Genomic DNA, 12,489 nt, shown 5'->3' on the forward strand with positions numbered 1-12,489 from the left:
TGCGCCGGGTCCGGCAGAGACATTCCTCGCTCCCCGCTGCGCTGCTTTTCATCGACCCGCTCTGGGGGCCGGCTGTTAACCGCGCAGCGATTCACTCGTCTATTCATTCACTTTCTCAACAAGGGCCATTCAAGTATATGGTGTGTGTGCGTGTGTGTTTATGAAGTGAAGACAAAGAATAGTACAGCAAGAATTTTAAGAGTGGGCTTCAGCTACAGGTGTCTGTTTGTGTGTCTGTGTGTGTGTGTGTCTGTGTGCGTGTGTGTGTCTGTGTGCGTGTGTGTTTTGCAGAAGCCTCCTCTCTGTCGGATCAGGCCTTACAGATCAGAAATGCGGGTGCGAGTGTTTGTTCGCACACCTTGAGCCTCAAATCCGATAGGAGATACGATACTCTGACCTAAACCGCATCGTGTTACATATGCCGAATGAAACCAGATATGCATGTTACTTTGTGAGCTTCAGTATCAGTTTGTGTGTGTGTGACGGGAGGTAGTAGCAGTGAAAACGGCTCTCAATCTTATGTTTTGTACATAAATATTATATATATATAACATTCTATGACCTCAAGAAATATGATAATATAATTTATAATATGTAATAACTCGCTGCTGTCAATGATCTACCTTATCTAACTACACTCAATGACTCACAATAATTCCTCTTTAAAGAGGAGATTTTCATTTTTGTCCTCATGAAACATAAGACTCTGGCTCGGTGTGCCCGCAGGCTGTTTTAGAGATGTTCCTGCGAGAAGCTGCTCTGGAGAGCGATGGAGCATACGGAGTGGGCGAGAGCAAAGCGGGGGAGGCGGAGGAGGAGAGGAAATCCCTTGTTTCATCCACCCACCTCTCCTCCAGCGAGCGCTCTGCTGGAATAGGTGCTGCCGTTTAAAGGCTTCCGCTCTGTTGCCATGGCGGCACGCTGCTTACTACCGGCTACTACCACTCGGCCCGCGGGGACGCGGATGCTGACGTGCACCGCCCTCCGTCTGCTAGCGAGCGGCATCGCCTCCTCACCTTGTTGAGGTGGAGCTGCTGCTGCTGCTGGAACTGCTGCTTGTGCTTCTCCAGGAACTGCTGGTGCTGCTGCTGCACCACCAGCTGCTGCAGGGCCAGGGCCTGGGCGTGAGCCTGCGCGGCGCTCCCCTGGGGCAGCGGGGCCGACTGGGTCCGCCCCAGGGGCCGGTGCTGCCGCTGCAGCTTGGCCATGGACGCCGCCGGCGACATGGACAGGCCGCTCACACCTTTGGACATGAAGACAGGAAGACTTTTAGAAGAAAAACTCCACTCAACAATCAAAGGAACACTTAAAATGACCATTTGTGTGTCGCTGACTGTTGGGCTCGTGTCTGTTTCTAGCTGTGCTGTTATTGGTGTTGGACCTAAGATTAATCAGCAGATGTATTTGTGAAGCAAATAAAAAGCACCATCTGTGCAGCCGTGATTTCCTCTACGGGGATCACAGCAGCAGGGAAAAGGGAAGAGATTATTTAATTAACAGTGCATCACCCGAATGAGGAAAGTCAGAAACACTCCGGGAAATGATCTGAGAGAATATCAGAGAAGATGACTCAACACCCGGCGTGTTTTCAAATTGTTTCTGAAAGAGGCTCCAGACTTCAGTACGAGCCGACATCAAGCGCGGCTGCTTTCGTGTGCTTTTCTCTCTTTTTTTTTTTTAAACGCAACATTCCGTCTTCTCCACTCCCCCCCCAGGCCCGCGTGTGGGCGTGCACACGTCCCTCGTTTGTGAGCGCGGATGCGTAACATACATGCGTCTGTGTGTGCGTCATCGCCCATTCACTGCCAGCGCCCCCCCCCCCCTGAAATAGCCGCAAAGTGGTGGTCAATGAATGGGCTGATGGGAAAGGTCAGCACAATGCACCCATGTCGCACTCTCATAGCCTACGTTCACACAATGAAAGGAGCTCATTAGCGTGAGCTGCTGAATGGTCGCCTGTTTTAGAACTTTCCTCTACACTCCTACCTGTCACCAGGGGGCTCTGTGCTGGGCTCTGCTCCATGAGCACCATGTGTTGGAGCAGCGGACTGTGGGCGCCGTGCCCGCCCGTTCCCGCTCCGGCCTCGGCCAGGTAAGGGGTCAAGTGGCCGCCGGAGAGGAAGGGAGGGCTGAGGGAGAGGGCCGGCTGCAGACCTCCCTCCTGCTGTGCCGAGGTCACCTTGGGTGGAGGTTGAGAGAAGCACAAGCGGTCACACAAGAGTCCCGGCGCGTTCCCAGAGACGCAAAGCGGTCGGCAGCGGTCTCCTCCTCACGTTTGACGCGGCGGTGGACGTGGCCGTGGCGGGCAGCCCCAGGGTGATGTTGGGCAAGGACGGCGAAGTGTAGAGGGACAGCTGGTTCACGGAGCCCCGCTCGGCGCCGCACAGCCTCTGGGCCAGAGACGCCTGGGGAGAACATTCAGATGACTCGTCAGTGTCGGAATCACGGGAAAAGAGCGGCGTCTGCCGCCGTCCGCCTCCTCCGCACTGCCCAGGTGCCCTTAATGGCTGCCGGAAAAATAGCGACCAGCTGCTCTGTGTGTGTGTTTGTTACCTCCGTGTTGTTGGCGACTGACGCGGTGATGCCGTTCTCATTGGGGATGTTGTTGGAGCTGTTATTCGGGGAACTGGGGCCCGAGCCGGGGGCGCTGCTGCACGCCGAGTCTGAAACACAAACACGCAGAGATGTCAAACACAAGTCACAAGCGGCCCGAAAATCAAATCTTTGACGGCGCGTGACGTCGCTCACCCGCCATGTCGAGCGAGCGCTTCTTGGCGGAGGTGATGGGGCTGTCTCGGCGCCGCAGCAGCGGACTGCTCCTCCGCTCGCTCACCTTCTGCTTGAGCCGCGAGCGCAGCTTCAGGTTGGGCTCCGAGGCTGAGGGACCAGAACCGCACGTCAGGGTTCCGCACATTCGCTTGCGCCTGCTGCGGCCATCAGAAGGGTGGGAGAGCTCCCCGAGCTGCGGCCTCGGAGCGTACGGGCGCACCCTTCCACTCTGCGCAAACTGCTACGACCGCGCCAAATTCTGATCCATCTCCCGCCACTCAGCGGCTTAAACGCAATTAGCTCCAATTTGGGAGCCGTGTCAGATTGCCTGAAGGCTTTTTGGTCTTTTGTCTTTTGTGTCACAGAGAAGGGACCGGCATGTCACCTCGGCTCCAGCCACGCGGGCTGATGCTCCGTTCATTCCCGCACGCCCAATCAGCAGCCTCGGCAGAATCTCCCTATTCGCATGACCACATACACTGGCTAATGATATCAATGCATAGACGGTGCATTGTCACCATCCCGCAAACGGGCCTCAAGGCCCGATGGTCGACGGTCACGTTTGCGAGTGACGTCTGTCAGACAACTGCGTGTGTGCCATTGTGTCCATGTGAAGGACTGGCTGCCCCAGATAGGCGACAACAAAACGTCATATTTGCTCATCAGTGAAAAGACGAGGACATCAAAGGGTTCTGTCTGTTTGAGGGCCTCTAACTTTCCCACCCATGAGCATGTGAGAACATGCTCCTGATGCCCCCTGACCCCGGAATGTTCACAGCTTTTCATTCGGCTCATTCGGCTCTGGGTCCCCCCGGCCCCTGGGAGCAGCTCTCTCTTGTCACGCGGCTCGTCTCCCACCGCACATTGAGACGATCCCACTCGGCCGCGAGGGCGCCGTCGCTTGAGAGTGTGCATTTCTCATTGTGGCGTGGTTAAGGGGGCCGTCGACGCTACGGGTCTGAAAAGCGAGGGAGGCGGGCGCACAGAGGAGCGCTGTTGCTTCCCTCTACCTCCACTTCACGGCCAGGCGGTGATATAAAAGGGCCTCTAACCTCGCTGGCATTACCATAAGTAAACCCCGCAAAGCACGTCATCGCCGTGGGCAAATAGCAGGGTGGCACAGGTTCTCTCCTCTGGAACACAATCCTCCGCCTTATAGAAATCACGGGACCTACTGACACTCCAGGGACCTTTCTTACTCCTCGCCGTTTTCCAAACCCCCGCCTCCTCTTTCCCTACATGAAGCGAGTTCTCTGGGAGTAAAAAGGACCAAATCGATCTTCCTGATTGTCCCGGTTCCCTCTTTTAAGCCCTTCGTGCACCCGCCCCCCCCCCCCCTTCTCATCCCGTCTTCTCCTCTCCCCGGGTGGAATGTCTCAGCTGTGGTCTGCGTCGGCTTTGGCAGCCCGAAGGCTCAGTCAACAGGGCCGCCGCGCTAAGTGAATAATTGCACTGTAAGACGACCGCCGCATCACGGCTACACCACCGCACACACCGACCGCGCTCCACACACACACACACACCTGACAAAATCAAATAAAACACGCCGCAAACAGCTGCTTTTACTCTGCAGAGCCTGCTGTGAAATCTTTGCTGAATGTGGAAAATACTGCAAATACTTCGTTTTTGGGGGAAATTAAAGAAGTTCATGTATCCTTAGACCTGAGTTAACAGATGACTCACTAAAATGTTTTCTGAAATTGAAACCACGGATTTCTGGCCTCCAGTCGTAATCAGTAATCAGTTGAAATGCAGAACACAAAAATAAACAAAGGTTTGTGTTAAAATCCACAAAATAATTTTTTGGAAGCTGATCCGTTATGACTAATATGGATATTTTACACCAAAATGTTCTATCAACATTTAATCTAAAAAAGTTATTGGACGTCTCTGATTTGACGTCTCTGACACAGCGAGTAAACCGAGGACAGCTCTGACGTGTCCACTGTGTATGCAGCATAACGGCATGCAGTTGTGATATACCCGGAGCAGAAGTAGCAGGCAAACTAAAAACAATAAAGGGCCAGGACTCGAGCCCTGCGGTGCCCCAAGAGCATTAGCTGCACTTTGAGAGGACCGACGCAGCCATTGTCAAACACAGGTAGGTTTAATATGCCATCATCCGCGTCAAGACCAAACGTCTCAAGACGTTGGCGTTTAAAAAACGACTACAACGTGCCTCCATTGAACCCCTGAACCACCTCCGCTTCAGCTCCCTCTAACTCTGTCGTGTGGGGGGGACGCAGGGAGACCCAGACAGCCTAACGAAGACGTGATACCATCTGAATCATGCCAGACGCGAGTCTGCACAGCAGCCACTGGACGTTGCGCGTGATCCTCCACAGGGGTAAGCAGACAGCTCTGCGGTGCGTGTTTACGTACCAGTCTTCCGCAGGGGGAAGTCGTCCCGGGGGTTGTAGACACCGAGCACGGGGTGGTTGTAGGTGGACACGCCGGTCTGTGGTGGCGAGCTCTGGTCCAGAGAGCTGTGCTGGGTTTTGCTACAGAACAACAACAAAGACACAACGTTAAAAGCGGTTCACAGAAACCGTGCAAAGCAACTGATCAGACCGCCATCTGTCCACTCGCTGTCTACAGAACAGGGCGGCGCTGTGGGCGCCGTTGAGGCGAGTTGGCCTCGGACCAAAGTGCACGTTCCTCCTGACGAGCGGATGTACACAGACGTCTCTACCAAAATAAGCGAGGGGGCCGACGAGTGCAATGAGGGGATCGAGGAAGGCAAAGCGGAGACGGGCGGATGCAGGAAGAGAAAGTCGGGATCATCTGAGCTGCTGAAAGTCGGAGCTCGTGTGCGTTTCACCGGGTCACACGTCCACATTGTGTCACCTTGTTTGCTCATGTATGAGCATTTAGTGATTTTACTGTGCCAAATTAAGTACAGAACAATTTGAACACTTTCCTCCACCATTAAAAAACTGTAAGGACAACAATGAAAAAAACTAAAAGTGATATCTAATTGTGGTTTATACATAGAATTGGTTACGTAACCATGTTCCCGAGTGACTGAGACCATGAAAGTGACGACAGAGCAAACAAAAGAGGAAACAGCAAGTGAACGCACCTGGAGAGGGCTCCACAGAAGCCACAATAAACACTCAAGGCCGAGCTTTTAGTGTGAGAGCGCCGATCAACAGGTTCCAATATCCTGCTCTCGTGTGTGTGTGTCTGTGTCTGTGTGTGTGTGTGTGTATGAGCGTGCACGTGTATCCCCACCGCTGTTTCATAACCCTGCTCCTACAGTGGGGCAGGTGCGGAAGAGGAGAGGCTCGCTGACAGATTGAGACACGACCCGATGCATAATTCAGCTGCGGGGAGACAAAGTGTTGCTCACCGGTACCAGTAGGGGGCGTCGTTGTGGAGCCCCCCCTGGTTGAGGCTGCGCTGGGCCAGGGCCTTCTTCTTGTTCAGGACAAACTCCTGGAGCCGCATCTTCACCTCGGTGCTCGCCACGGCACCTGCGGATACACGGAGAACAAATTGGCGTTTTTGTTGTTTTATTAAAGGAGTGTCTTTGCAGAACGGCTCGGTGCCGGTCTGTGAAGAGGAGAGTCACAGATACACGACTCGCCATTAGTAAGTTCACGCCTCACGCCCAGCGATTCCTGAACGCACATAGTCATAAAATCCACGTACTAAGTTAAAAAGCATGTCATGCTTTTTAAGTCATTCTTAGTATGTAAAGTAAACAAGGTTTTTAATGAGAGAGGTATGAATGTTCTCTGAATCTTTTGTGTTCACTCTCTATTAAAAAATACGGCACAATGTCAGCTGACTAATAGAAAATCCAATAGTTGGCTGAGCCTCCGCCGAGGCCACCTGCGAAGCGCGCGCCTTGGATCCCGGCGGATGCCACCAAGCGGGCAGAAGGCGAACTTGGAAACTTGTTACCAGTGATTTCTGCGGCAGCGTCCTGCGATATTTTGCGCTTTGATGGCGTACTTACTCTCCTGGCCCCGCTCCTTGTTCTTCAACAGGAGCAGCTTCTGCTCCCTCTGCTGTTTCTCCAGCTCCTGCTCCAGACGGTGGTTCTCCATCTTCCTCTGGTGCTCCAGCAGCTCCTGCTGGTGCTTCAGTGCCAGGAGCTCTTGTTGTTGCTGCGGGAAGAAACACCAGAGTAATGTCTCCAAACTTCCAGCGATACGCTCAAACTTTTGTCGCAAACTCTGCACAACAGGAGACATCAGGCGCCTCGGCCGCGAGATGAGATCCCTTCATGAAGATAACTTCTGGTTTGCTCATCGAAATGTAACTCGTTCATGACTTTCTCCTCTTTAAACGTCAATTTACATTCCACTCCCGGTAAGTTGCCATCTGAGATAATTAAGGCTGACAGCTGTTTGAGGCAATGAAATAAAATCCGTTGCAAATCTATAAAAACCTCAGGCCTCGAGCGTAAGCCTTTAAATAAACAAAAACAATTTAGCTGTGGACAGGAAACATAATCCAATCTGCTCACTTCCTCATCACTCCAGTAGAGACAGAGGAGAGCATCTGTTAATCCCTTTACATGAATAAAAATCTCAGGCCTTTAAACTGACAAAAGGTCACAAATAAAAATCTGCATAAAAGCCCGAATGTGTTCAGAAACCCGTCTCTGTGTCCCTGAAGTGTCCTCGAATGAGCCATTGTGCATGAGAGCATCTCTTAAATGCTGCCGATACAAAACCAAAGCAGATGTCACCGCCTCAATACGTTTCTTCGACTCAAGGCGCTGAGGGTCCCGTGAGAAAAGCACATCGGTATCTCGTGCGGAGCCCCCATTTCGTTTTCGTTGTCTTTCTAACAACGTTGGGGGATTTGGGGACGTACAGAGGCACCTCCCTCGCCCCCCCCCACACACACACACACACACACACACACACGTAACCCCTGTGGCTCAGCAGACCAGAGGAGTGAACACGGATGACTAACACTGCAAAGAGCTGCACCATAGCTCTCACTTCACGAGGGTTCCCTGTCGTCAACACGCAAGAAACGTGTGTGTTTGCACACAGTGTAGCGAGGGCGCGCACGTGAGAGGGTGTGTGTGTGTGGTAATGCCCCAGTGCGTGTGCGTGTGTGTGTGTCCACAGGGGCCGTGAATGGGGCCGATTGAAGCCGGGCCCCCGTGCTCCGGCCGTGCGTCAGCGGCCTCCACCCGAGTGGTCCCGCCGCCCCACCACAGGCCGGAAGACCCTTCAGACAGCATCGCTAATCCCTCAGTGTCACAGGGCGACCGGACGGACGGGACGCTGTGGACACATGAATACGACAACGGATCATCTGCAAAGGATTCCACATCAGGGAGAAGGATGGAATGAAGGCAGGCGGGAAGGTTGAGGAAGAGCGGGGACGTGGAAATGGGGACATGAGGACATGAGGAAGACAGGGAGGAAAGAAACACGAACGCAAGGGAGGCACAGTAAAGGTAACGAAAAGGAAGCTAAGAAGGGGGTTAAGAGATAAGCAGAAAGGAGAGACGAAAGAAGGCAGAGCAAGAGAGAAGAAAAGTCCCAAGGAGGGAGGAGAGGAAAGAAGGAAAACGAGAAGGGGAGTAAGAAAAAATGAAGAAAGATGACATGAAGGAATGAAGGCAGACACAAATAAGGAAAAGCAAGAAGGGGGAAGAAGACAGGAAGAGAGAAAATACGTAAAATTAATTGGAGAGGAAGGAGGGAAAGAGGCAAGAAAAAACACAGAAAATAAGGAAGAGAGAAGGAAAGGAGTGGAAAAGGAAGGACAGGAAGTAGGGCAGTAAGAAAAAAAAGGTAAAGAAGGGAAGGAAAAGAAAGTAGAAAGGAACAGGGAAGGAAGGAAGGAAGCAAAGAAACAAAGGGTCTCAGTAAGGATGGAAAAGAAGAAAGAATGAAAACAGGGAGAAAGAAAAGGAATAAAAGAAAGACGACCCGTACGAATAGTTAGAACCATCGAGCACACTGCATTCTAATCGCCCCACGACCCCTTTTAAGACCTTTAATTCCTGAATAGAAAGCAGCGTAAGCAGTAATACTCTACAGGAGAACAAACGGCGTCATATTTCCACACAGCGTCTAAGCCTCTCTGGGCTCTCGGGGGCCCCCGGATGGCCCCGATGTGACGGAGCGCCGCCGCGTGGGCGTGCTGATCTACAACCGCTCTGGATTTCCAGGTCGCTAACGAGACGGCGCTCTCCGTGTCAAGCAAGTGGGACTCAAAAAGCAACTGCTGGCCTCGGAGTCAGATCGGGCCCCTTTCGCCACGCGGCCACCGGCCCACGGACGCGTACACTCAAAGAGACGCAGCGCGCCGCCACCTTTCACACGGGACACGAACCCGTCGAGAAACGCACGCTCCGATGCCGCAGCGCCTCCTCAGCGAGGATCGAAACGTGTCCGGGCTGCTCGCTCCTTCCTACTACTTCAATCATATTTGTTGTCGGCTGCTGTTGGTCTGCGGCGCCAATGATCGATGCCGCTATTTTCCTTATGAATAAAAGGTCGGATGAACTCACCACTGAGCCGTGGAGGAGGCGGACGGCCATAGAAAGGGAACGTGCGGGAGGTACCTTGATGTGCTCCTGCAGCTGCACCTCGTGCTGCCGGGACAGCTGCTCGTGCTGCCGCTGGAACTCGGCGATGAGGATCTGCCGCTGGATCTGCTGCTTCTGCTTCAGGGTCAGCAGCTCCTGCTGCAGCTGCTGCTCGCGCACGCCCCCGCCCGCCTGGCACGCGGCCCCCACCAAACCCGGCCCGGGCGACTGCTGACCGGGCGGAGAGAGCGAGGACACCTGCTGCTGCTGCTGCTGCTGGTGGTGCTGCTGGTGGTGCTGATGGTGCTGGTCCACTCGCAGGTCCATGGGGATGGCGGCTGGAGGGAGACGCAGGGGAAGCGCCGAGTTGATGTCCACTGCGAGGTGGGGGGGGGCAGACATAGGGTTGGTGATTGTTTTTGATTGACAGCACAGGGGTAAAGAATAACACCACAGACTAAAGCCTCACACCACCAGCCAAACCTCTGACCTCTGACCTCTCCCCCATAAATAAAGCTCCACGTCGGTAGCGACGAAAGGAGAAAAATACACGCAGACGCGCCCGGCGGTGCAGGCCCATCGGACAAGGATGCCATTGACAGCCGGCCACAAATCACTGCACAGGAGGCCCTCCAATCACGCGGCTTCCTCCCCGCTCGACGGGAACAAATAGGAGTCGATCGGCTGATTATTTACCTACATGTTTGCAGAGAGCGCGGCGAGAGCCAGAGATACTTGCCTGGAGTTTTGTGCTAATACAGAGGCAAACACACACTTAATGGCTTATAAAAAGCTTACATGAGGGCACACACATACACACACACACACACACACGCGCGCAGCAAGTCGCACTTGACCCGATCACGCGGACCCGATCATGCGGCTCGAAGTGGACTTTTTAATTGATATCTCTTCTCATCCTGCATCAGCTGAGCCCCAACTTGATCTATGAGGCATCGCTCCGGCGCTCTGCTCACTGCAGACGAACCGTGGCCAAGGACCCATAAAGTACAGCCGAGAGCGAGGCGCATTGGGTCCTGCGGCGCTGCGGTCATGTGGGGGGGGGGTGACAACAACGTGTGAGCCACCAGTCTCCTCATCTGCTCACCATGCGTCCAAAGTGAGAACGAGTCTCTCCGTTTTAACCCGCGGGACGTGAGCTTTGACAAGGTCTGATTTACGCTTAGATGTGCATGAGTCACTCTGCTGCCTGTGAGGAGAGTCGATCGGTGCAGCCGCATTGAGGCGAACGTGCACCGCGGCCGGGTGGAAGGAGCACGAGCCTCCTGTTTTCTTATTGCAGAGAAGCTTAACGACAGAGTTAACGGGAAAAGACAAGAAAGAAGGAAGAAATGCACAGGAATGACAGGAAGCTGCACTTGTCGGAGGTTTCGGAGGTTTCCAATCTTGGCTCATTCACGTCAATAAGTCATACATGTCGTCCCCGTACAAAATGTTCCTCCACGGCCATTGAGTCCATGACACAACACAAACAGCCTCGTGCAGCCAAACGCGTTAACACGTACCCATCGGTGCTCTCCTTCTCCTCCTCTTCCTCCTCCTCCTCCTCCCAGCAGCCTCCTCTCCCGTCCTTATCGCTGCACCTCCTTCAGTCTGTTGTAGCGAATGACAGCTCTCCTTTCAGCTCATCTGACTTCTCTCAGTCTTCGCCTCCGTCACTATTTGCTCCTCGTCCATCCCCTCTCCTGTTAAACCCGATGGGCGTCTTTCCCCCCCCCCCGCCCCCCCCGTCTCTCGCTTGCTGAGTGGTGACATCACAGGGCAGTCTAAGGCATGCAGCCTGTTTATTCTGCAGCCCTCTGCTTTTCCAGGAACCAACGTCCCAAAGACACACACACACACACACACACACACACACACACGGCAGCACTCTCTCCCTTGCCCCCCCCCCCTCGACCTGCTTCCCTAGCTTCTACGGAAAATCCTTCACGCCGGTTGAAGTGCATCAAACACCTCCTTCCTCCTTCTCCTAGGAGTCCAGTTACGCCGCACGTGCCCCCCCTCCCAAAAAACAACCATGTGGTTTTAATACACAGTGCTCAAATTCCTGGCCTGCATTTTGCCATCATTTTCCCAAACAAATAAAACCACAAGATGGAGGATCATAAAGCAAGATGAGGGTATTAGTGCTGGCTAATCATTTGTTATTGTTTTTAACACTAATGTTGCTGCTGCTTCAGTCCTGTGTCCCATTACTGTTTGCATGCTTTTTCTCATTTGATTCCTTGAGATATAGATTTAGCTGATTAATGTTATATTTATCAGTTGACGTTTCTTTCCTCTACTCTCCTCTCTCACGTCTGTTTTATTTATGTTATCTGGTTTTATGCGGTTATGCATGCAGATCAAATAAAAAGGTCTTTCACGCAAACTTTTTTTACTTGCAGATATAAAATGCACGTAAAAAAAGAAAGCTTTCAGCAGTGCTTCAGCTAAAGTGAAATAAACAGACAAAATGAATTTGCTATCAACAGAAATATCAATCGGTTTCTGTTGAAGACGACCTAGAGAGTCACGTCTTTGTGTGTGGAAGTCGTTGGTTTGTTTGTTTATTTATGTGCATCGCCACTGCTGCTTGTCATCGCGGACACATTTGTCCCGTATTTTCCTCCACAACTTTGCGCACCTCTCGACCGGCAAACCGACGTTTGCGGCGATCTCCCTCCATGAATCCAACCCGCTTCTACAACCCGTCATTGGCGTATATATTTACACATTTCTTCAGACAAAAGTTCTTCAATCTGATCCGGTCTCTCGTAAACATTCTTCGTTTTAATAATGGCGGTATTGTGCTATGAAAACGGAAATGTGAGACTCCGTAAAGGACGTAGTTAGCAGACCAATCGCAGCCTGGTGCGCTGCGGGAGGCTTGCGTCGCTTTTGACGCAAGCCTGGAAAAATGGGTCAACACAGAAGCATAAACTAGGCTTTATAAGTAATCAGGAATATCCATCCATCCATTGTCTAACCGCTTATCCTGCACACAGGGTCGCGGGGGGGCTGGAGTCCATCCCAGCCAACTTCGGGCGATAGACAGGGTACACCCTGGATTGGTCGCCAGCCAATCGCAGGGCTACACAGAGACACACAACCATTCACACTCACATTCACACAACTACGGACAATTTAGAGTCACCAATTAACCTGATCCCCAGAGCATGTCTTTGGACTGTGGGAGGAAGCCGGAGAAC

General features: G+C 52.8%; 1 protein-coding gene across 3 annotated transcripts in view; it reads right to left on the minus strand.

The window, feature by feature from the left end:
* The window catches only part of LOC120816198 (histone deacetylase 4), a 32,202-nt gene that overhangs the window by 7,227 nt on the left and 12,486 nt on the right, over positions 1-12,489 (minus strand). For 2 of the 3 annotated variants that reach the window (XM_078100529.1, XM_078100528.1), the window contains 9 exons: positions 9,314-9,654; positions 6,734-6,884; positions 6,122-6,245; positions 5,152-5,270; positions 2,749-2,877; positions 2,554-2,663; positions 2,274-2,405; positions 1,987-2,179; positions 1,017-1,243 (listed from right to left, as the gene is read on the minus strand). In XM_078100529.1, coding sequence (XP_077956655.1) covers positions 1,017-1,243; positions 1,987-2,179; positions 2,274-2,405; positions 2,554-2,663; positions 2,749-2,877; positions 5,152-5,270; positions 6,122-6,245; positions 6,734-6,884; positions 9,314-9,654 — 1,526 coding nt within the window. Of the gene's footprint in view, positions 1-1,016; positions 1,244-1,986; positions 2,180-2,273; positions 2,406-2,553; positions 2,664-2,748; positions 2,878-5,151; positions 5,271-6,121; positions 6,246-6,733; positions 6,885-9,313; positions 9,655-10,803; positions 10,950-12,489 lie in introns of those variants that run through there. The other variant, XM_078100540.1, reaches the window with a different exon arrangement.

The sequence above is a fragment of the Gasterosteus aculeatus genome, chromosome 1 (assembly GCF_964276395.1).
Source record: "Gasterosteus aculeatus chromosome 1, fGasAcu3.hap1.1, whole genome shotgun sequence".
In the NCBI taxonomy this organism is placed as follows: Eukaryota; Metazoa; Chordata; class Actinopteri; order Perciformes; family Gasterosteidae; genus Gasterosteus; species Gasterosteus aculeatus.